The sequence below is a fragment of the Pan troglodytes genome, chromosome 2 (genome assembly GCF_028858775.2).
Source record: "Pan troglodytes isolate AG18354 chromosome 2, NHGRI_mPanTro3-v2.0_pri, whole genome shotgun sequence".
In the NCBI taxonomy this organism is placed as follows: domain Eukaryota; kingdom Metazoa; phylum Chordata; class Mammalia; order Primates; family Hominidae; genus Pan; species Pan troglodytes.
In genome coordinates this window covers 60,760,700-60,785,887 of record NC_086015.1, presented here as the reverse complement: position 1 = coordinate 60,785,887, position 25,188 = coordinate 60,760,700, and the positions used below count along the sequence as shown (strand labels likewise).

General features: G+C 41.8%; 1 protein-coding gene across 11 annotated transcripts in view; it reads left to right on the top strand.

Moving 5' to 3' along the window:
• ARHGEF3 (Rho guanine nucleotide exchange factor 3) overlaps positions 1–25,188 on the top strand; it is a 353,349-nt gene that overhangs the window by 313,509 nt on the left and 14,652 nt on the right. For 10 of the 11 annotated variants that reach the window (XM_063805891.1, XM_009445681.5, XM_001173627.8 and 7 more), the window contains 5 exons: positions 12,112–12,282; positions 13,697–13,759; positions 15,866–15,962; positions 16,130–16,206; positions 21,805–22,062. In XM_063805891.1, the coding sequence (XP_063661961.1) occupies positions 12,112–12,282; positions 13,697–13,759; positions 15,866–15,962; positions 16,130–16,206; positions 21,805–22,062 (666 nt within the window). The remainder of the gene's footprint in view (positions 1–12,111; positions 12,283–13,696; positions 13,760–15,865; positions 15,963–16,129; positions 16,207–21,804; positions 22,063–25,188) is intronic. The other variant, XM_009445683.5, reaches the window with a different exon arrangement.

Below are 25,188 nucleotides of genomic sequence, written 5' to 3'. Positions count from 1 at the left end.
CATGTTGTTAAGTAGTTTTCAAAGACTTGATTTTTTTTTTTTTTTAATAGAGACAAAAATCTCACTATGTTGCCCAGACTGGTCTCAAACTCCTGGCCTCAAGCAGTCCTACCACCCTGGCCTCCCAAAGTGCTGGGATTATAGGCATGAGCTACCACACCTCGCCACAGACCTGATTCTTAATGGACTCATAAAGCATTTCATCAAAAGAATGTACAGTTTAGTTAATCACTCTCCTGTTGTTGAACATTTGTTTCTGTTTTTTCATCATTATAGATAACAGTGCTTTCAACATCCTGATCATGTGTATGTCTGTATTTCTTTCTTTCCTTTGATTATACTCCTAGAAATGGAATTCTGGTCAAAGGGTGTGAATACTAAAGGCCATTGATACAGCAAGGCTTCTGTTCTTGATGTGTGTCAGTTTTGGATAGAATTGCTTCTCTGTTTTCACATCTAAATCTAGACTTCTTACATTTCTCCTTCTCTTTTGCTACAGTTTTTCTCTTTGCTGTGATATCCTTCAAGATAGCTCTTCCCAGGGGTCCCTTGGGTTTTCCATGCAAGCCAAGGTGGTGTCTTACTTATCTCTGTATCCACAGTGCCTAATACTACACATTACTTAGGATGTGCTCAAAAATTAGTACTTGCTATTATTATCACTGTTATGACTAGAAAAGGCAGCCATTGCTGCTCCTAAGCTCTCTCCAGAGCCTGGCAGTGGCTGCCAGCCTAGTGATGGGGCCCTGCCCATCTTCTTCAACTGGGCTGAAGGAGAATATGTGTCCCCTCCCCGAGTTGTAGCCCCTCCAGGAAGTATTGCTATGGCAAAGAAGGGTTTCTAGCAACCACTGCCTCTCATTGCTCCATCCTCTGGCCCTTAGATCAGGGAGTTATTTTATTCAACCCAGATGCAGCATGAACATATGATAAATTAGTGGTCTCCATTAATGTTATTTGGATCTACTGTGTTATTTATTCTGCCTAGACTTAATGGGGAGAGAGTCAATACAGAAAGGTAGGTAGTCCTGCTCTAGAGATTGTAAAAGTTCTACTTGATAAAAGTTGTCTAAGGTATATTAGCAAGTAGAGGAAGAAAATTGGGGGAAAGTTCAAAACCACTGTCCCAATTGATAATATACACCCATATTAGTATATGGATAGGAAAAAAAACCCAGGAACGTCAAATTCTTTTTTTTTTTTTCTGTTGTCTCTTGGGAATACAATTATACTTTTGCAGTTCTTTTGTTTATTTTGTGTTCTCCTCCTTGTTTCCCCAGTATGTAAGAATTACAAATGAATAGAAAATAAATGAGATGGAACTATTGATGTTTTTCATTATATATTTCTGTTATACTTGAATTTTTTAATATGTATTACCTTTGCAACCAAATAAAAATGAATAAGATTAGAAAATCTTCTATGATAAAATACACTACAGAGAGAGTTTAGCAATGACCTGAGGGGTCGTCAAGGAAGGCTGCTTAGCAAGGGTGGAGGGATTTGGGTTGGGCCTGGAATGGCTCACAGATGATAAGGATGAAAGGGAGGAAGCGTTTCAGGCTTCAGAAGGGAATATGGGATGGCTGATGCCATCTAGATGTAAGAAATAATAAGTAAGAAATTACCCAAGCATATGTGCTGATTTCCATGTCTGGCAACCATGATTTCCGTCTCCAAGGACCTCAAACTTTGTCCCTTGGTCCAAGGTCATAAATTTTCTATAACTAACTTATTTGGCTGACATGGAGATGAGCTTGGGGGTGGAAGGCACATGTGTGTTAGGGAAAGCAACCAGAAACCAGACTGTCTTGTAATGGGTATCCAAGGGAGAGGATACAATCATGGGTTCTTAGTTTCTCTTTCTGGTTGGGCCAGTAAAGCCCCTTCCTTATCCCTCTTTTCCGCTTATCACTGGAAACAGAAACTAAAAACCATGGCTTCAGGCTGCTAAAAGCTTAAAACAAAACAAACAGAACAACAACAAAATAAGGCAAGTTGGACAAGCTTGGAGAGTATAGCTGACAAGTTATCTGTAGTCCATCTCAAGAGGAACTCCTGATTCTCTGCTGTTCTTTACTATTCCTGGAGTAGTAGAATATTACTGTTTACTGTTCCTGGAAGCCACTGTAAATAGTTGATATTGGGCCGGGTGCGGTGGCTCATGCCTGTAATCCTAGCACTTTGGGAGGCCGAGACAGGCAGATTGCCTGAGCTCAGGAGTTCAAGACCAGTCTGGGCAAGATGGTGAAACCCTGTCTCTACTAAAATACAAAATATCAGCTAGGCTTGGTGGCAGGCGCCTATAATCCCAGCTACTAAGGAGGCTGAGGCATGAGAATTGCTCGAACCCGGGAGGCGGAGGCTGCAGTGAGCTGAGATCATGCCACTTCATTCCAGCCTGGGCAACAAAGCGAAACTCTGTCTCAAAAAAAAAAAAAAAAAAAAAAAAAAAATTTGTTGACTGTTGTAATTTAAAGCTTGTCATTTTTTATTTAGTAATAACACTCATTAGTGTAGTATCTATGATGAACCAGGTTCTGCACAAAGTACCTTATGTTCATGGCCTCATATCATCTTCTCCAAAACTCTGCAAGACAGGATTCATCACCACTTATAGGGAGAGATCTGAAGGTTTAAAATTGTACCCAAGGTCACACAGCTGGTAAGTGCCAGAGCTGGGATTCCGTAGGGTGTTCAGAGTGCCTCTCCTGCCTAGGCTTATCACAAAAAGTCAAAGTTTGGTCATAATAAAGCCTGAAGTTTGTCAGGATTTAAAAATAGTCACCAGACTTTTGAGTTGGAGCATCCCACCTCACTGCTGTTCACCTTCTGTGGCAGGGAGAGTCATCATTTCCATTTCAGCTTGTGGAATATCTTGTCATTAACATTCTCATGCAAAAGCCATTTTATGGTGCCCAATGAAGATGGTTGAGCTACTGCCCCAAGCCTCTGGAAGCCTTCCTAATTTTGGACTTGCACTATGCAAATTGTATAATATTTTCTCCACACCTAAGCCAAATATTTTCTTCAGCTTTTCATTCATTCTACTCAGAATATCTCCAAGCTACAGAAGGGTTTCTTGTTGTACTGGGTCTTTGAGGTTTGACATTTATTGATTATGAATTAATTGGGTGCCCTTTTACCATGGTTTTAATGTGCATCAATCTGAATCAGATTGTAAATATGTGGTTTTATGTTTATTGCACCATTTCTAACTCAGTGTTCATTGTCTTTCATGTTCGTCAACTGACTGTGTTTCTTCTTAGTTAATATTTCTTCATTAAAGAAAGTCTGGAAAATAAATGTAGAGAATTAAAAGATGAAAATAAAAATCAGCCAGGTGCAATGGCTCACACCTGTAATTCCATCACTTTGTGAGGCTGAAACAAGAGGATTGCTTGAGGCCAGGAGTTCAAGACTAGCCTGGGCAATATAGTAAGGCCCTGTCTCTACAAAAAAAAAACAAAATAAAATCAAAAAATTAAAAATAAATAAAAATTTAAAAAGAAAACAAAAATTATCCGTAGTCCCACCATCCAGGGGTGTAACCCCTGTTAACATTTTGTTGTATTTCAAATTGGGATCTTTCTTCTCTCACTTAACTCTGCATGTGAGGCTCTCTCCTTATCATTAAGCTTTTCTCAAAAAGAATGTTTCTTAACAACTGTTTAAGGTTCCCTTTTATTGTTGCAGAGTAATTTGTTTAATCCCTATTGTAGAACATTTTAGGCTGTTTCCAGATCTTTTATAAACAACAGTGTCCTGCTGAGGGCTTTTCTTTCCCTAGGAGTTATCCTAATGGAAGTCCCTCTAGGAGCCATTTGGCCCAGGTAGTTCAGAAAGATGTGTCTGCTGTTTGCTAATGAATGAAAGCACATATAAACAAGCACAATAGTGGCAGTGTGGTCTGTGGTATGACAATGATAGGTAACTACCATTCCTGCTGACCAAGTGCCAGGGACTTGGCCAAGCCTCTTGTGTACTTTATCTTATCCAATCCTCACTACAACTTTGTGAGGTACTTATTATTATGCACCTTTTAGAGATGAGGAAACTGAGACCCAGAGAGATGAAAGGTCTCTCAGCCATTGAATCAACTTGAAGCCATGCCTGTTTTACTCCAAAGCCTATGTTCTTCACCCAAATCCATGTTTTGGAGTCAAACAATTGCACTCAGTTCCTATTCCAACACTTAACTTGTGCCACTCACTTACCACTCTGCTACTCAAATTTCTCACCTATTAAAAGGGGGAAAATACAAGAACCTGCCCAATGCCTCTCCTAGGATTAGCATGAGGGTCAAATGTGACAGAGACCACACAGCTGGGAAGTGTTACTTCTCACTTAACATTAATTTCTGTAATGGAGCCTCATAGGAGATTCCTCCAGGATGCTGTTGGTTAACATTTTCCTGTCCTGGCCATTATTGCTGTACATTTTGGTTTAACCCACCTCAGTGGCAACATAGGAAAGTGTTTTCCTCTTACAGTCCCACCCCAACCTCCAATCCCTGATAATAAACCATCTGCTACAAAATAGCAATATGGTTAGGATGGTAAGTGTGGAGAATTTCCTTGGCTTGAATACTTTATTGGAGCATGTTATCTGTGGCTGTGGAAAACGGTTTTTGGAAAAGGGCAAGGGAGGACTCCACTGAACAGGCAGCATTAACAAATCAGATCTGTCCCATCATGTCTACCTGCTGGGTTTACATTTCCTCTGACACGTGTAAAGCGCACATGCCACCCCCCTCCCCCAACCCCCGGCAGACAGTCTGTTTTGCATCTGCAGCATCTTTTCCACACATCCAGCTTGGGCATAAACTTGAGCACCATTTCCTCAATCTGCATTATCTCTGTTTTATGGTCATTGTTGTTTTAGCTGCCAGCAATTATGAGATTGCAGTTTTTGACTCATTTGCTAAGCCAGATTCCCTCATGGAAACTCTTGCTTGTCCTGGAATATTTTTCACTCCAGTCCCAGCATCCCCACACCCAGGGAGATCTATGTATGTGCTTCTGTTTTTATGTGGTCCTGCCCAAGGCCAGGTCCCTCACTTTGAGGTGGGCCTCTCCTAGTTACCGTGGACTGGCGTTTCTCACCCCAGGAACATTTGGCAATGTCTGGAGGTGTTTTGGTTGTCATAACTGGGCTGGCTGTGCTGCTGGCATCTGGTGGTTAGAGGCCAAAGATGATGCAAAATACCCTACAATGCACAGGAGAGCCTCCCACAATAAAGAATCTCTAGTCCAAAATGTTGTGGTGGCCAAGTTGAGAAACTTTCTACAGGCCAAGAAGTAAACTACAGTTCATTTATTTGGGCACATGTACCCCGCTACACTATGAATCTTATCCTAGGGCAATTAGGGTAGGATATTGGTTAAATATTGGGGCAGGGAGGTTGGCCTGAAATAGACCAGACTTGGATTGTCATTCTGACAGGTTTTAAATAATAAAGCACCATTCATTAGCTGTGTGACCTTCAGCAAAGTGTCACCTTCTCTGAGCCTCAAGTTTCCTTGTCTGTAAAGAGGACAGAATCATTACCTCTCAGATAAGCAGGGCTCTAAAGCTGCCCTCACAGTGCCCAGCACATAGCAAGCATAACATTTAATCATTAAGCAAAAGTTGTTGAGGTCTTACTATATCAGTTGCTGATGAATCCATCAGTGAATAGAGGAGGTAGATATGCCTGCCTTCAAGGAGTTTACCTTCTATTGGAAGGAAATAGACATGAAAGAAACAAACAAACCTATAAATACAGCACATGTTGAATATAAAAAAAAAAGAGAAGGGCAGAGGGTGTGTAGATGGACAGTGGCAGGGATGCTGATAGGGATGTGGCTGTTCTTCTCTCTAAAGAGGCATCCTCTTGGAGTTTTTTTCTTCTAGTAGTAGTTGCCTGTTCCTCCCTCAACTCTAGTTCTCTCATGTAGTTTTTCCCAGTGGTACTGATGATGGGTTCAGGGGTAGCTCATGGTATGTGGTCAGTGCTGTTATGAACACCTGCCCATCACCCATGTGCTGTCCCCAGACCAGACCAGCTGCTGCCCCTTTTCCCCGGGGCCAGCCGGCTGCTGACCACTCACTGGTTTGGTATTCTTTTATTATTATTCTTTTTTATAGAGACAGGGTCTTGCTACATTGCCCAGGCTGGTATCAAACTCCTGGCCTCAGGTAATCCTCCCATCTCGGCCTGTCAAATTGCTAGACTTACAGGTGTCAGTAACCTCACCTGGACAAATGGTTGGCATTCTTTATTCCTCCCTTGGGATTCTTTCAATATCCAGTCCCTTCTGAGTGGAGTAAGAAAAAATGATTCTTTTAATCCAGCCTAATTAAAGGTGTAAATTTGAAATTTGATTGGTCAGATATCAGCCATTATTCCTAAAACTGAGCAAATGCATTCTCTCTCTTTCCTTAACTAGATTTATATTCCTAGAAGGCAGGAGCTGGATCCCATCTCATTGAAACCTCCCCAAAATGCATGTCTTGCATGTAAACAGTAGATGCAGTCCCCATAGTAGAAAGAGCTCAGGCTCTGTTGGAACCAGATCTGGTTTTGAATCTTAGCCTCCCTCAACCTCAGTTTCCTCCTCAGTAGAATGGGAATAAACCCCCAACTTGCAGGGTGGTTGTGAGAATCAGAGAGAATATATCAGAAGTGCTAAGTGTAGGCAAAGCACATAAAAGACCCTCTGTGATATCCCCCATAGTACCCTGAGCCCAGCAATCACTAGGGAAACGCAAAGCAAGAAATTCATAGTGGTAGAGCTCACCTAGTACAGCTTACTGCTCTCTTTTTTCCCATGCCGCAGCAGAAGACAATCTCCAACTCTCTGGGAAATTTTTAAATAAATTAATTAAAATATGCTCAATCTTACCTTCAAAACACAAAACTGAAATTAAGGTATAGTTGTTTAACCTATCAGATTGATAATAATACCTTGTTGATGAGAGTGTGAGCAAAGTGTACTATTATGTACCTATCTGAGGAATATAAAGTTGAATAGCCTATTTGGAGGTCAACTTAGTGGTACATCTCAAACATTAAAATGTTCATACTTCTTAGACCAAGGAATTCCACTTAAGGAATTCCTGCCTTTTAGAAGTATCAGCAGAAATACACAACGCATGTTCACTGAGGCACTTTTTGTAATAGCCAGACACTGGAAACAATTTTAATGTCCATCAGTTGTGGATTGATTAAATCAATAGATCTGTCCAGACTATGGGAGGGATACTAATTCTGCAGCCATTAAAAAGAATACGTGAATTTGAGGTAATGGAAATGTTTTGGAACTAAATAGAGATGGTAGTTGTACAACCTTGTGAATATACTAAATAGCACTGAATTGTTCACTAAAAAATGGTTAATTGTAGGCTGGGCACAGTGGCTCATGCCTGTAATCCCAGCAGTTTGGGAGGCTGAGGCAGGAGGATATCTTGAGGCCAGAAGTTCAAGACCAACGTGGGCAACACAGCAAGACCCCATGTCTACTAAATCAAAAATACAAAAGTTAGCCAGGCACTCGCTTAGCGGTGGCACTCATCTATAATCTCAGCTGCTCAAGAGATTGAGGTGGAAGCATCACTTGAGCCCATGAGTTTGAGGTTACAGTGAGATATGGTTGCACCACTGCACTCCAGTATGGGCAACAGAGCAAGACCCATCTCCAAAAAAACAACAACAAAAAAGTAATTGAGTTATGTAAATTTCACCTCAAGATACTGTCAAGTAGAAAGAGAAAACATTCTCGGCCAGGCGCGGAGGCTCACGCCTGTAATCCCAGCACTTCGGGAGGCCAAGGCAGGCGGATCACGAGGTCAGGAGATCGAGACCAACATGGTGAAACCCCATCTCTACTAAAAATACAAAAAAATTAGCTGGGCCTGGTGGCGGGCACCTGTAGTCCCAGCTACTTGGGAGGCTGAGGCAGGAGAATGGCGTGAACCCAGGAGGCAGAGCTTGCAGTGAGCCGAGATCGTGCCACTTCACTCCAGCCTGAGCGACAGACCGAGACTCCATCTCAAAAAAAAAAAAAAAAAAAAAAAAAAAATTCAGTTTTCTATGAATGTTAACAAATGCATGGAAAAAGTTTGAAAAGAGCTAGAACAAACTTAACAGTTGTTCCTTCTAGGAGATAGACTTGGGGAAATGAGGGCATTTGTACTTAATTTTATATACTTTTGTAATGTATGAGAATTTAAAGTTAGCATACATTATTTTCAAACTGGTAGGGGGAGTTTAAAGTTAGCCAAGGACTGAAAATATAACAGGATAGGAGGCTGATTCTCTCAAGTGAAAGTGGAAACTTTCATTTTGAAGTTTCTGTGTGTGTTTCCTTTCTTTCTGCTCTTTAATTCTTAACTCAGCTGCCATCAGAACTGCAAACTGGGTTGAGCAAGTTACTTAATGACTCACTGCACTTGTTTTGACCTTTTAATGCTTGTGGCTAATTGATTCCGAGTGCTGGGGATCTGTGTGCATTTAGTTCCTGGTTACTGTTTACAAGGGACTGTTTTTAAGAGATCACAAGGATTTGTAAGATACCATTAGTGAACTGTGTATTTGGTGCAAGTACTTTCTTGACCTGCATAGGGCTGGTCCAGCCATCATGAGCTCATTAGTGAGCCCAGGAGCACCCCCACTACTTGTGCCAGCCTAAGGGGCTTGTGTTGCTACTTGCAGAGTGAGTGTCCTGCTTCCAGAAGGTTGTGGTAATACCCTGAAGCTCTTTGGAAGTTTCTTTTTACATTTTTCATTTATTCTTACATATATATCTATATATATATATTTTTAATTTAGAACTGAAATGAGGTCTTGCTATGTTGCCCAGAGTGGTCTCGAACTCCTCAGCTCAAGCCATCCGCCTGCCTTGGCTTCCCGAAGAACTGGGATTACAGACATGAGCCACCAAGCCCCGCCTCATTTTCTTTTTTTTTTTTTCCTTTAGAGGGAGTCTTGCTCTGTCGCCCAGGCTGGAGTACAGTGGCGCAATCTCAGCTTACTACAATCTCCACCTCACGGGTTCAAGCAATTCTTCTGCCTCAGCTTCCCAAGTAGCTGGGATTACAGGCACCTACCATCACGTCCAGCTAATATTTTTTTGTATTTTTAATAAAGACAGGGTTTCACCATGTTGTTCAGGCTGGTCTTGAACTCCTGACCTCAGGTGATCCTCCTGCCTCAGCCTCCCAAAGTGCTGGGATTACAGGCGTGAGCCACCACGCCCGGCCATTTTAGACACTTTGGGAGGCCGAGGCGGGCGGATCACGAGGTCAGGAGATGGAGACCACCCTGGCTAACACAGTGAAACCCCGTCTCTACTAAAAATACAAAAAATTAGCCGGGCGTGGTGGCAGGTGCCTGTAGTCCCAGCTACTTGGGAGGCTGAGGCAGGAGAATGGTGTGAACCCGGGAGGCGGAGCTTGCAGTGAGCTGAGATCGCGCCACTGCACTCCAGCCTGGGCGACAGAGCAAGACTCCATCTCAAAACAAAAAAAAAAAAGCTAAAAATGTATAAAGGAGGACAGAAATCACTCATAATGTCAACATGAAACAACACTAGAATTTTGTGATGTTCCCTTTATATCTTTGCTCATGTGCATTTTTTGCATAACTATAAAATGTTCACATATAGATTTTTAATCCTGATTTTATTTTAGGCTACATAGAAGGGGTGTTTACATTTTAAATTATCTCTGAATTGTCTAGATAATATTCCATCCAGCAGGTAATTATAACTTTTTTTTTTTCTGAGACGGAGTCTCACTCTTGTCACCCAGACTGGAGTGCAGTGGCACGATCTTGGCTCACTGCAATCTCCGCCTCCCGGGTTCAAGCGATTCTCCTGCCTCAGCCTCCTGAGTAGCTGGGATTACAGGCACATGCCACCACGCCCCGGCTAATTTTTGTACTTTTAGTAGATACAGGGTTTCACCATGTTGGCCAGGCTGGTGTCAAACTGCTGACCTCAGGTGACCCACCCACCTCGGCTTCCCAAAGTGCTGGGATTACAGGCGTGAGCCACTGTGCCCAGCCACTTATAACTTATTTAACAATGCCCTTATGTTGAATAGTTTTTTTTTTAATTTTTCTTTACTTTCTGGAATTTTATTGTTGAATCTCAGAATAACTGGGAACTACCTTAGAATGCCTTTGTGATGAAGGCTCATATGTCATAAGCAAATTCAATTCCTGACCTCAGGAAGTTTCTAGTTAAGAGCAGGTGACCAATAATTATAATCAAGTATGATCATTGCTATATCAGAAGTATGTCTGAATTGCTCTGGGGGAGGAGGATGGGAGAATGTTGGTGAAGACTTCTTAGAGGAGGTGCTGTTTGAGTTACATCCCGAGGGCAGTTAAGAGTTAGCCAGCTATGGCCGGACACAGTGGCTCATGCCTGTAATCCCAGCACTTTGGGAGGCCGAGGCGGGCGGATCACGAGGTCAGGAAATCAAGACCATCCTGGCTAACATGGTGAAACCCTGTCTCTACTGAAAATACAAAAAATTAGCCGGGCGTGGTGGCGGGCGCCTGTAGGCCCAGCTACTCAGGAGGCTGAAGCAAGAGAGTGGCGTGAACCCAGGAGGCGGAGCTTGCAGTGAGCCGAGATCGCACCACTGTACTCCAGCCTGGGCGAGAGAGCGAGACTCTGTCTCAAAAAAAAAAAAAAAAAGCCAGCTATGAAGTGATGGAAACATTCCAGGAAGAGAAGATTGTTTGAAGGGAGTACAGAGGGATGGCAAAGCATGACATATTTAGGGAATGACAGATAGCCTAGTATGGTTGGAGAAATGGAGGCTCATGGATGAGTGGCAGGATGGGATCCTAAATATGGAGACTGTGGTCAGATTACAAGAGACTTCCTGTGCCAAGCTGAGGAGTTGAAACTTCCTGCTGAAGGCCACAGAGAGCCATGGCAGGGAACACTTCCTAAATAACAATGTGGTTTTGGAGCACAGCAACCTCATTGCTTTGGCAAAGTCTCCAATAAGTGTGATGAAATCTTCTAGGATGAAGACTGAAAATGATGCACTCAGGTTTCTTCTGGATCATTTGTATTTGTCATGAAAAGCATTTTGGTAGCATGTTTAAGTCACACAGGTGGACTTCGGATGGTTAGACTGCCCCAGAGTCTACTGCGGCCTCTTTGGGAAATAGGAAAATACCTCAGGGACAGGAATCATGTGCTGCAAAGATGGTATTTAGTATGTGTATTAGTCAGGACTTTTCAAGTTGACAGAACCCCAACTGAGATAATAGAAAGGGAAATGTCTTTCTATATGTAATGAAAATGTCTAAGGGTGGTTCTTTCTGGTTTCAGGCACAGTAGGATCCAGAGGCTCAAGCAGTATTGGTAAAGCTTGCTCCCTTCCTGCCTCCATTGGTCACTCCATCCTTCATTCTGGGTCTCTTTATTCTCTCCTGTAGCAGACAGATGCTTCTGTGTAACTAGGGAGAGTTGCTGCTGGAAGGCCCTGCTTGTGTTCTCTCTTGAACTCACAATCCCAAAGGAATACTCTTTCTTCCTTTCTCCCGTAACTCATGTGACAAATTTCAGGGAATCACATGCTCATCCCTGAACTAGGATGGTGGAATACTCTATTGGTCAGGTCTGGGGGTGCCCACCAAAACTGTATGTAATAGGATACCCAAAGTTAGTGGGATTCTATTTATAGAAGGAGGAGAGTAGGAGTACTGGCCAAATGTTTAAATAAATAAAGGCCATCCACTATTGTTATCTCTTGTTCTTTTAAAGTGGGGAGATGTCTGTCCACTGGAAAAAAGTAGAGCTCATCACGTATCCAAGAACTGCCTTCATGCGTGAGTTTGGCCTGATATGTGCTTGCACTATAGTCCACTTGGTATCCAGGTCACACAGAACGGATACTCCCAGCACATGTTCCAAAGCAGCCCCCTGTCCAATTTTCCTTAGCACGTAGGCTCAAGACAATGCCCCACTTCCCAAAGGCCTTGTGGCAATGTCCTCTTTTTCTTTCACATATATGATTTATGTTCCGTCAACGACAGGAAACTGCTCAAAGATCCACCCAGTCCTGCCGCTGCCCCCGTGATGGTTTGTTTTTCTCATTGTTTAGCGCTCCATTAGCTTCCGCAGTGAGAGCCGCCCTGACATCCTCGCCCCCCGACCCTGGTCCAGAAATGCCGCCCCCTCGAGCACGAAACGGAGAGATAGCAAGCTGTGGAGTGAGACCTTCGATGTGTGCGTCAATCAGATGCTTACATCCAAGGAAATCAAACGTCAGGAGGTAGGCTCGGGGCCCATGGAGCTGGCTGTGTGTCTGGAACAAAGGTGCATTGCAGCGTCAGCCATGCTGGAGTTTGTGCCTTAGTCTCCAAATGAATTCTTCATTGCGTTTGCAGAAGGACAAACAAGAGTGTCTGACCTTGGGGAAGGAACTGAGAAACCAGAAACCAGCTGGGAGGGTGTGGCCCCCACTTTAAAAAGAAACTGATGTGAAAATATGAATTTACAAGAAGATGAAACCAAGTGTCTATTTAGGATTCTGAAGTTCACAAAAATAATCATTTTAGTTATATTTTGTTAGCAACTTATAGACTATTTTAAAATATTCATTTTACATAACTTTGATTCAGCTTCGTGGAAAACTTCCTTTCTATAGAATCCAGTTAATTTCATTCCCGGTGAGTTTTCTGTATCAATTGCCCTAAATGACTCTGATAATATTACCCTGTATAGAAGAGCTTGTTTAAGTGCTTGTGCCAGGCTGTGCTGAGCACTTCATGTGTGCATCATCTGATGAGATCCTTGGAGTATCCAGCTCAGGGTTGTGCCTCCACCTGCTTTGTCCTCAGTTTACCAAGCAGTCCCAGGTGGAGGGAGCTTTCAAAGCCTGACCGCTGTTTCCCTATATCCTGAAACACAGTAGACCCTGAAATATCGTTACAAACTTGTACTCCTTTAATAATGTAATGTTTGCTGACAGTTTGACTTCCCAGATGGAAGTGAAAGAGTGTTCTGTGCATCATAGCTCTTTAGCATGATGGCTTAATAGAGCCAAATTAGAAACGGTCCATTTACGTACTCTTCCACACAGCCAGCTCCTATAATTTTATTTGTTGTACCTGTGGGGCTGAGAAGTGGTTTAGAATGAATTAACTTCACCAGGTTGTATTTGGAGTGATAAAATGTTGGATTCTTCCTACAATCTCAGCCTCAAGGCAGTGGATAATACAAATAAAACTTTCTGCTGAGATTCGCCTTCTGTCGAGTAAAAGAAAAAGTGGGGATGGCCCAGTTAATAATACTGCCACATCCATTATCTAGAAGAGCCTCTGAATCACTTCTTATGATGGCCTCTCACAACAAGGGTACCAAATCCATGGCTCACACTGTAATTATTTTACCTAAAATAGTTCCCACTTGTTCAGCTGCATCAAAGTTCTGTAACATGAAACATGACTTTTTGGACTAGAAATGTGTAGAAACTTTCTCCCACAAACAGAGAAGCACAATATGCAGCAGTTTTGCAATATCTTTTCATTGCAGGTTTAAGCATAGATGCATTTGCTTCAGGTTAACGTAACTTAAAATACTTAAATATGTAAATTTGGGGTTTTGAGTGGTGGAGCCAGCACTATTTGAATATGGTCTTGTAAATGAAGGGAGAATTCAGTGAATATGTTTATCTTTCCTTGCAGGCGATCTTTGAGCTTTCCCAAGGAGAAGAAGACTTGATAGAAGACTTGAAATTAGCAAAAAAGGTAAATTTAAATCTAGCAGTCATTTGAGTCAAGTCACATTTTTTTTCTTGAGTAATTTCACAACCCTAAAGTGGTGCTTCATGAGAACTGTCTTTATGACTAAGACTGGTCTGCTACCACACACCAAGCAGTGGGGAAAGTGTTTCAAAACAAGAGGGCAGAATAGCTCTCCAGACCTGGCACCTTTAGGGGTTTACCTCTGTATGTCTCTAATGCATGTCAAAGAATACTTCAGCTTAAATCAGAAAGTGTCCATGGAGGCCTCGCCTTATGTATATTTCATTGTCCTAGAAGTCTCATATGTAGGACTCTTTGCCCATAGGAGAGAATGTGTGCATGTCTGAAACTTGAACTGAGTCTTAGAAATAAAGCCATTTGAATCTCAAAAGTGAATAAAGTGAAATGAGGCAATTGCATACTATCATATAAGTTGGGGTCTTTTATATAGGAATTTGTTTTCTAATCAACATTTTGTGTGGGGAGGAGGAGGACAACAAACCTTCCTCAAAAACATTTTCGTTCCAGTGGCACAGCCCCCCAACTCCATGGCTTGGAGGCTAAAATCCAGACTCCTTCATCTGATATTCACAGCCTCCTCGAAGAATCACAGGGTTGGAAGGCTACATCCCTTCTTTTAAGGGTTTTTAGTCTTTCTGCTAAGATGAAATTCCACCTCTAGCATTCCTGAGAGATGGCCACCCAAGCTTTGCTTGGACACAGCCAAGAAACTGAGTTTTAGGCAGAGCTGGAGGAGGAGGAGATCAGAGAGGACAAAGAAGTTATTTCACTCTGAGAGTTATCATGCTGGTGTCTAACTCCCCTTTCCTGCATCAAGATTTGCCAAACTCAAGCACCTTCAGGTGTTTCCCAGCCATCCTTTTGCTCATGGTGGCCCTACCTTCCTAGAAACTTTTCTCTTTCGTTTCAACCATTCATATCCACCCATCCTTCAGGAACCAGCTCAAATCTCAGTTTATTCTTACATAACATTTATTGCCTCCTTCTCTGTACCAAGCAGCTTATCTTCAAAACTTCCCTTGGCCACTCCAGCTTTAATTCTCTGACCTTCTAGAGCAGTTTTGATTTGATGGCTTTTTGCTGTCATGTGACATCAGTCTGGTTTTTAATCTTTAATTTTTAAACATAAGCCGGGTCCGGTGGCTCACACCTGTAATCCCAACACTTTGGGAAGCTGAGGCAGGAGGATCACTTGAGGTCAGGAGTTCAAGACCAGCCTGGCCAACATGGTGAAACCCTGTCTCTACTAAAAAATACAAAACTTAGGCTGGGTGCTGTGGCTCACACCTGTAATCCCAGCACTTTGGGAGGCCGGGGCGGGCAGATCACGAGGTCAAGAGATCAAGACCATCCTGGCCAACATGGTGAAACCCTGTCTCTACTAAAAAGTACAAAAAAAAAAAGAAAAAAATATTTTTTAAACATAGATTTAGTTTTCCATGAGATCAGAAACTAAAATATAAACTAGAAAATATTTTAGTTTTTCTTATCTTCCCCATTAGCTTTATAAAATTCCTTGAAGGTAGGAGACTTTTAAGTCTTTGTGTTCTATTTTAGTGCCCTGGGTATAACTGTGTATTCTTGTTGTTTAATTTTCTCTAGTAAGAGGTGATAGGATTATCACCTTTGCTCTCTGTTCAAATCAGTAGTAAAGGATACCAATCACTGTTTCTTTCCTCTTTTTCTTTATTTTAAATACGTACTAATTGAAAAAAGAATCTGCTGGTAGCTAGTTTTGAATAAAGTGGGATTTTTTTTAAGAGGCAGGATCTTGATTTTGAAAACATTTTAACAGTCAAATCTGTTCTATACCTAGGATTTGTGCTCTTTCCTAGATATATGACATACTAGAATAAAAAAGCTTTTGAAAAATCTGCTTTGGTTTATCAACCACAAAGGCTTAAGGCAGTGCTGGTTTCTCCTCTCCTCCAGCCACACCTCTCTGCTGTTTCTGCAGCTTTATGGGAGAAGTTGTTAGAGAGCCAGAAGTTTTGTTATTGGATAGGACCTCTCAGGAGCCACTTACATGAACAATGTACTTCCTCTGATTTTAAACATGTGCTTCCATCTCTTGCCGTTTTTGTGCAGGCCTATCATGACCCCATGCTGAAACTCTCCATAATGACAGAACAAGAGTTGAATCAAATTTTTGGAACACTGGACTCTCTAATTCCTCTACATGAAGGTATAATTTTGTTCCCAGGATGAGTCGTGACTTGTAGCGTTAACTGAGTTGTCTTATAATGAGTGAGTGATTATTAATTGCCTGCAATGTGAATAACCCAGAACCTACTTCCAGCCCTGTTCATATTTGAATGCCTAACAAATAAGCATCTGTTTGTTTTTTGCCAGAGCTCCTTAGTCAGCTTCGAGATGTTAGGAAGCCTGATGGCTCGACTGAACATGTTGGTCCCATCCTCGTGGGCTGGGTAAGAAAGTTCTCTGGTCTTTATTGAAGATAAATTTCAGTAATATAGATGGGAGTTTCATTTTAGCTAGACTTTTTTTATTTTTATTTTTATTTTTTTACAAATATTGGTTTCACATCAGAAAAAAAAAATCCTAGTAAAATTTTAATTAAATTTAAGTTTTGTATCTTTAAAGCATGAAAATAGTTTTTTTCTTATTACAAATTTATTGCATTTAAAAGTAACAGGGCCTTTTGCAACAAAATAAGTAAAGGTACACATGAAACTATTACTAGTTTCATATCAAAATAAAACTAGTTAATATTCCATCAGGCCAATCGCTAATATAATATACTCCAATAAAAATTTATTGACATATATCCACTACCAAAAAAAAAAAAAAAAACTTGTCATGCTATTAAAAAAAAATTCTCTTGGTCAAAATGTAGTTTTATAAACAAGATCATAAGTAAAGGTTGCTAATGTTTAGCATATTAAAAAAAAACTGTATAGGCCATAAAAAAAATCTCATGGTCAAAATGTAGTTTTATAAACAAGATAATAAGTAAAGGTTGCTAATGTTTAGCATATATACCATGCTAAGTAATTTATAGGAGAGCTGGGTATATGGTGACCTTCATCCTAATATAATCCATTCCTTTTCCTAATTAAATAAAAAGAAATAAGCTGTGATCTTAGATTAGGAGTCCTAAATTTATGATCCTGGGGCTGGATTTGAGTTTTATTGTGTACTTAAAGTTGTTTGTTTGTTTCACTTACGCTAGACAAGGCGTGTGCTCTTATTTTGCCTCAGTCCCCACCGCTCCCTATTCTACACATTTATGTTTCCTTCTGTGAGTGCTTGAATGGTCCACCCCAGTTCCAGGTGTTTTTCATTTGTTATAAAGCAGATAATGAGAGGAGATTACTTTGCTGACTTATTCCAGGCAAGATTAGGTCTCTCATCACTCTGTTGCACACAGTATTCCAGAAAAATAGGCAGGAAGTACCACAACAGCTAATATTAGAGATTATTTCACTGTTTGGAGAGTGTTGTGAAGGTTATAAATCCTACTGTTGCTATGTGAGTTCTCTTTATTCCGTTACATCTGCATTTTAATCTTCCTAAAACCTTTCAGTTAACATGCCTTGATAACACATAGATGTGCAGAAAGTTTTAACATTGATCTTTTAACTTATGTTTCTCAATGACTGCCTTGATCAAGATACTTGATGAGAGTTTCATGACGTAAATAGCTTTAGTTCAGGAGTCAATTTTAGCACCAAGGCTGAAATATCCCAAGGGTATCCAAAAGGCAAGTAATGTTCTAAGATGAATAATTTAGAAAATATGCCTTAATATTTCAAGAGAGATCATTCATCTTATATTTTTGACTTTCATTTTATTATGAGCCATCGTAGATGTTTTAACTTCTTTAGCCCACAAAGAAATTTCTCCAAAGAGAGCCAGCCAACCGGAGACAGACAGAGACAAAGAAGGTATAATGAGTAGAGAGTGCCTCAATGTCTCTTAAACTTCCTGAGTCTGTGGACTGCTTTGATATGGGGGTAAATGGAGCAGTTAGGCCACACTCCAGAATTTGTAGGATAACTCCTCTGCTTTTGATGAGACAGCAGTACAGGACTACCTGGTTTCCTTAAGCATCATATGCAAATTGTCAGTTTATGCCAGAAGCAAAATTGTAGGAATTTGCCTTGTTAGTAACTTTTTGCTGAAATAAACATTTGTCACGTTTATTAGAAAATTGGTTTGATCTGGGAGCAGCTTTGCAGTCATTTTCTGTACATACCCAAAGGAAGTGTGACCATGCTGGCCCATTGCTATCTGGATGCTTCAGACATCAAATGAGGACTTGGATCTTGAAGAGCAGCCTAAAATTAAACAACTGGTCCGTTGTTGCCAGACTTCGTGAGAAATGGCCCTTATTTATCAGGCCTGACGAGCTGTTAAATGTTTTTCCTCTTTTAACTGCAGATGTGTCCGTCTGAGTGGGAACAGTAAACCTAGGGGTACATATGTTTGAGTTCTTGTATTTTTAACAGAACAAAATAAACATCTTAGTGGACTTTGGATGAGAAGAGTCCCATTCGACCCATGAAAAATTGATTTATTTTCTCCGCAAAGGAAAAAAGGGGGGTGGGGGGAGAACACTTTTAAACAAGTGAGCCTTCCAAGTGGGACAGCCCTGGCCAGTCCTTTTGACCTTAGAATGAATCAATTACTTTTACTTTGAAGACCTTAAACAGAGTGGTTGCTTTTTTTCAGGGAACTACCCCGGTTACTGAGAATCAGTGTCCCCGCTCCCTAATGGGTCAGCCTGTTTGAGTAAGCCTTCCCTAGCATAAAGAAACAACTTCCCAAGTGACTTATCTCTGTGCCAATGTTTTTTCAATGATGAAATACTTTATAAGCTCTCCAAGGCAGAAAGTTCTCATGTTAATTTGTTGTCTCACTAAATTTTAATTCCCAAGAAAGAGCCAGAGTACATGGAAGCAAAAAAAAAAAAAAAAAAAATAGATTTTTTCACAATATTAGGGGGATAAAAGAACTTCTTTAAAAAGTGAGTTTCCCTTATAAATTCTTGATAGTCTATTTAATAAAGAGATGGTGAATAGTTCAGAACTCTGAGGGTAAAGGGGAAGCAAGAACAAGCTTCAGACTCTCGTTTTGTCTCCAGCTGAGCAAGTAGCTTTGGTTCTCTAAACAACAGTTTCTTCAATAAAAATATTCTAGGGCCCAAGCACAGTGGCTCACGTCTGTAATCCCAGCACTTTGGGAGCCTGAGGCGGGTGGATCTCTTGAGCCCAGGAGTTGGAGACCAGCCTGGGCAACATGGCGAAACCCTGTCTCTACAAAGAAAATATTAGCTGGCATGGTGGTGCATGCCTGTAGCCCTAGCTATTTGAGAGGCTGAGGAGGGAGAATTGTTTGAGCCTGGGAAGAAGAGGCTGCAGTGAGCCATGATCATGCCACTGCTCTCCACCTGAGCAACAAAGGGAGACCCTATCTCGAAAACAAAGAACTTCTTGGGACAAGTAATAATAGCTAGTACTTACTGACTCTTAATCAGAAGCCAAGCTCCATGCTACACATTTTGTATGCTTTACCTCATTAAGGGAGAGGGGGACATTAGTATATACATTTTGTAGGTGGAGACACTGAGGCTTGGAAGAGTCACTGACAGCTGTGTGAGTTAGGCTTTGAACCTGATTCTCCCTATTTCTGAGTCTGTCCTTTTTTCCGAGGCAGTCTCACTCTGTCGCCAAGGCTGGAGTGCAGTGATGTGATCTCAGTTCATTGCAACCTTTGGCTTCTGGGTTCAAGCGATTCTTGTGACTCAGCCTCCCAAGAAGCTGGGATTACAGGCGTGCACCACTATGCCTGGCTAATTTTTATATATTTTAGTAAAGACGGGATTTTGCCACGTTGCCCAGGCTGGTCTCAAACTCCTGACCTCAAGTGCCTCCCAAAGTAATATGATTACAGGCGTGAACCACTGCACCCGGCCTAGTCTCTTTAACTGCATTTTCACCTCTCATTCTGAATAAGGGAGTGTCTGTATTTGAGAACCAGATCTTGTACATTATTCACCCTGTGTAGTTAAAGATCACTTGGGGCCTCTCCTAGCCGGTGACTGAACCAGATAGCCTTTCAGGTCATGCCCAGGAAATGAGCACCCTGTCAGGTGAGAGCACAGGACCAGAGCCCCATTTGGTTGCCATGGTAGCAGGGCAGCAGGATCACAGGGAGCAGTGGCCCATTGGACAGTGAGCAGCAGTGTGGTCGAGGTTCCTCGCTAGTTTACATCCAATGGTTACTGCTGATTTGTTTCTTCCTAATGAAAACATTGGGCATTTCCAGATCTTTTTAAAAGGTGAGGAAGTGGAAATTAAATGAAGAGGGCCTGAGGCCCTTTTTAATTAACTCTGAAAGTCTAAATTACAAGCCACAGTACCACGTTTGGGTTCTCTCTCTCTCTCTCTCTGTGTGTGTGTGTGTGTGTGTGCGCGCGCATGTATAAGTACCAATTATCATTACTTTCAAATAATAATAGCTAGTACTTACACAAATGTAAGGTTGAGGGAAAAAATATCTGCAACTCTTTAACACAAGTAGAGATTTTTAATAACATGTAAGGAAGGTAGACATTTCAAAGGAATGTTAAGCTCAATAGTAAGCTTGTAAAATATTACTTTCCTGGTATCCTTTTTATGGTTTCATTCACTGAGGAAATAATTTCAATAAGAGGTGTAAAAGCAGCAGCAGAGTATTTAAAGTTTCAGATGCTGCCATACTTTATTTATTTTTATGTATTTATTTATTTTTTTTGAGACAGAGTCTCACTCTGTCGCCAAGGCCGGAGAGCAGTGGCATGATCTCGGCTCACTGCAACCTCTGCCTCCCGGGTTCAAGAGAGTCTCCTGCCTCAGCCTCCTGAGTAGCTGGGATTACAGGTGTGTGCCACCATGCCTGGCTAATTTTTGTATTTTTAGTAGAGACGGGGTTTCACCATGCTGGCCAGGCTGGTCTTAAACTCCTGACCTGTGATCCGCCTGCCCCGGCTTCCCAGTGTGCTGGGATTACAGGCACAAGCCACTGCGCCTGGCCGCCATACTTTATTTTTAAGCAAGGTTCACAAACCATCAAATATTACCTAATCTTGTAATCCATTAAACATGCATTTATTTGTTCATTCAGAACACAGAGTGTCTGCCATATAGTAGGCCCAATGCAAAGTAGTGAGGATACAGAAATGAAAGACACTCCTTTGCCAGTGTCTTGCACTGAATCCCTCTGAAGAGCAGGTGTTACAAGGGACTAGGGCTTCCTAGTACAAGAGAAAGAAACAAAAGCAGTTAGGCCATTGGCTGCATTTGATTGCTTCTGGTAACTTTCTGGAGGCTGATAGCTCTTAGATTAGAACACCAAGGCAGAAAAAGTGGATGAGAACCTTTTCCGTTGAATCTCTGACATGGTGTTTGCACAGTGTGACTGATGGGATGTGTCAGAGAAATTAGCATTTTGCTAGAATGAAGGCAGTGAAGGTTAAATGTTCCAAAGTCTTTAAGCTTAAATTGTTCGTTACATAGTATTGTACAGGCTCACGCCTGTAATCTCAGCACTTTGGGAGGCCGAGGCGGGCGGATCACGAGGTCAGGAGATGGAGACTATGCTGGCTAACACGTTGAAACCCCATCTCTACTAAAAATACAAAAAATTATCCGGGCATGGTGGCGGGCGCCTGTAGTCCCAGCTACTCAGGAGGCTGAGGCAGGAGAATGGCGTGAACCCGGGAGGTGGAGCTTGCAGTGAGCCGAGATAGTGCCATTGCACACCAGCCTGGGTGACAGAGCGAGACTCCGTCTCAAGAAAAAAAAAAAAATTACTTTGTGAAAGCAAGCCAGAGCCTAAGAAAATTGTCCACTGCCTGCCATGTTGAAGATTCCACTAGTTTCCTCCAGCCATGCAGATAAAGGAATGTCAGCCAGACCCAGAGACAAGTTAGGTGTTTGTTCAGTCCCAATAAATGACGCCACCGTAGCCTCAGAGCTCAATTATTTTGACATTCCAACCTTCTCTTTCTGTTTCCTTCTTAGCTCCCTTGCCTCAGCTCCTATGACAGCTACTGCAGCAATCAAGTAGCCGCCAAAGCTCTGCTGGACCACAAAAAGCAAGATCACCGAGTCCAGGATTTCCTACAGCGATGTTTAGAATCCCCCTTTAGCCGCAAACTAGATCTCTGGAATTTCCTCGATATTCCAAGAAGCCGCCTGGTAAAATACCCTCTGCTTCTCCGAGAAATCTTGAGGCACACACCAAATGATAATCCAGATCAGCAGCACTTGGAAGAAGCTGTAAGTTTGTCTGTTTCCTTCTCTCTCTTCTTGTTATTTCCACCATAATGGCTGGTGGATTGGGTCAGTGGGTGAATGGAAGAGTCCCTGGGTACTTAGTCCTCAGGAATCTTGGGTTCCAGGCCTGGCACTGCCATCAACCATGTTTTGATTTTGCAAGTCACTTCTCATCTTTCTGCCTCAGTTTCCTAAACTGTAAAATGCAGTGCTTACATGAAACACGCTGTAAGGTCCCTTAGACAGTAAAATTCTTAATTTTATACAGGTGACTCTAATCTGGTGTTACAGTTGCTGTCTGTGAGGGACAAAATCTTTGTGTGTATTTTAAATTTTGTTTAGTTAGAAAATAATAAGTTGCCTTTTAGCCTAGCCCCAAAACTCATTTGTGAAGTGGACATCCATTTAAAATCTAGCTCCATTTAGCCCCCGATTACAGTGGCTTGCCTTGTCAAACCTCCTGCTCACTAGTGGGATCCTCACTCAGCAAATGTTTGTTGAGTGTGGGCCGGGCACGATGGCTCATGCCTGTAATCCCAGTACTTTGGGAGGCCGAGGTGGGCAGATCACTTGAAGCCAGGAGTTCAAGACCAGCCTGGCCAAAAAAGCAAAACCCTATCTCTACTAAAAATACAAAAAAAAAAATTAGCTGGGCGAGGTGGCATATGCCTATAATCCCAGCTACTCAGGAGGGTGAGGCACAAGAATCGCTTGAGCCCGGGAAGTGGAGGTTGCAGTGAGCTGAGATCATGCCACTGCAACTCCAGCCTGGGCAACAGAGTGAGACTCTGTCTCAAAAAAAAAAAAAAAAAAAAGGTTTATTGAGTGTGGGCTGGGTAATCTGGGAAATATATATTTTTCCCTAGCAGCAATAGAAGACGAGGAAAAATGGGGTGCACATCATGAGAATATTGTAAACTGTGAGCATTCCACCCAGAGAGCACCGTTCTGGTTGAGGTACTCTGCATAGTAGAGATGGCAGATGGCAGGCCACGGGGAGCGGGTGGCCTGAGCAAAGGTATAAGGAAATAACAGGACAGGTCGTGCCTGGGGAATATCATGGATCAGTTGGCCTGGGGTTAGGGGTCCTCTGAGAAAGCAGCAGGAGAGAAGACAGAGGATGTGGGTTCAGATCTGGTTATAGAGGTTTTTAAATATCAATTTAAGAGATTTTTTCCTTTGTCGTGCAATTAATTGAAGTTTTTTTTTGTTTGTTGGTTGGTTTCTAAGTAGCTGGGATTCAGGATTCAAATCCCAGCTCCATCATTTACAAGCTCTGTAACCTTGGACACATACTCTTGGTAGAACAAGGGACTGAGGAGGAAGAGACTGGTGATAGGGATGCAAGTTGGGAGGATGCTGTCCAGGTGTGAAAACCTGATCAAGGAGGTGGCAGTGGGGATAGAGGCTAGCAGACCATTCAAAGGGCTCATTTTCTGATTTAATCTGGGACAATAATAGAAGGAGGATATGCATAGGTAATTTGAAAATCAGAAACCTTGAACCTGCTGAGCAAACTGCCTATTTCCTCCCAGATAGGGGTTTAATAATAAGTAGTAGTAACAACAATCATGGTAATAATTGCTGGCATTGAGTATCTAGTAAATCAACTTTATGTAATTTGCCTCATAGGTTATGTATCTCATTTAACCATCACAACAGCCTAGGAGATAGCTGTTCTTATTAGGACCATTTTCCAGATGAGGCTTAGAGGGGTTAAATAGCTTGCCCAGGTCCACAGCCAGCAAGTGATGCAGTTAATGTTCAAACCCTGTCAGTGTAGACTCCAAATCCTGTGCCCTTCAACTTCTTTATGATTCTATACCTTGATGCAGAAAGCCTGCCCACTACTTTGAGTTTCTGTTGCCTTTGTAATTGTGGAGAGCTATCTGGTCACTAGCCTCACTGGTGCAGAACTGGGCTGGGTGCCTCCAAGTAGGATAGAAAAGAAGAATAAAGGACCCTCTTCTGATTCATGAGGTATTCAATGTATCTGGCAGGCCCAACACAGAGATCAGGCCCCCAGTCCAGCACAGATGGGGGACGCAGTCGCTGGGGTTGAGGCCCGTCTCACTTCATCATGTCTGTTTTTATTACTGGGAAGAGTGCGATAGAGTTGCCTCCTCTCCATATTTCATCCCAGCAAGTGTGTGGTCTGCAGGAATAAAAACAACAGGGAGCATGAGCTACTCAAAGTCATGACTTTTTTGAAGCATGGGAGCCTGTTCTGAGTTACTGTAAAGATTTCTTTTTAATATGGAGCATGAAAGAATACTGTTCTTTTAAAAAATACCCAGTGAGCTAAAGTTTGAATTTAAAAACAGATAATATGATTGTGTGTAATTCAAAATGATCATGTGCCAGTAACCAGTTTTCCTAGTGCATAAAGTATGAAGCTGTTTTCAAAAGTTCACTCTGCATCTAGTTATTCAGGCAGATCTGTGCATGAAACATGGTATACCTGCATTTGAAAATGTCTGCAAAGCAAGTCTTCCAAATGCCTACTTACACAGTATACGCGCAGGATTTTTTTTTCCCTTTACAGAATCCTCATAGCATTCATTACCCCACATGAACAGAATTATTTAGCCCTGTACTCTTGGGTGCATTATGAATGTTTGATAAACATAAAACCCATAGCACCAATATAGCTTGACAAATATCCCATGAATAAATTTCCCATCAATGAAAAGGGAAAAATCAGAGAGCGCTAAGTAAATTGCTTCCGTTCCAAGAGAGTTGATTGCATTCATACCTATGATTAGATCTAAAAAGAGGTCTTGCCTTTAATGCAGTGCCTAAATTACCACATCTTTATTAGAATTTCATAATAATGCTTTGAGGGTTGATAAAAATTTTTCCCAAAAGAGAACTTCTTAAAATAGGAGTTTGGATATTCAGATATTCCAGAGAACTTGGTTGTTTAGTGTTTTAAATTCTAAGAATTTTTCGGCCAGAAAATGATCCTGCAGAGCATCCCTTCCCCCCACCTCACCACTATTTCTCAACTCCTAAAAAAAAAAAAAAAAAATCACTGAAATCAGTGGGAAAAACAGTCCTGCTTTTGATGCAACAGCCGTGAAGACTGCTATTCTTGGTTCATGGCAGGAGCCAGTGAGTATCATGGCA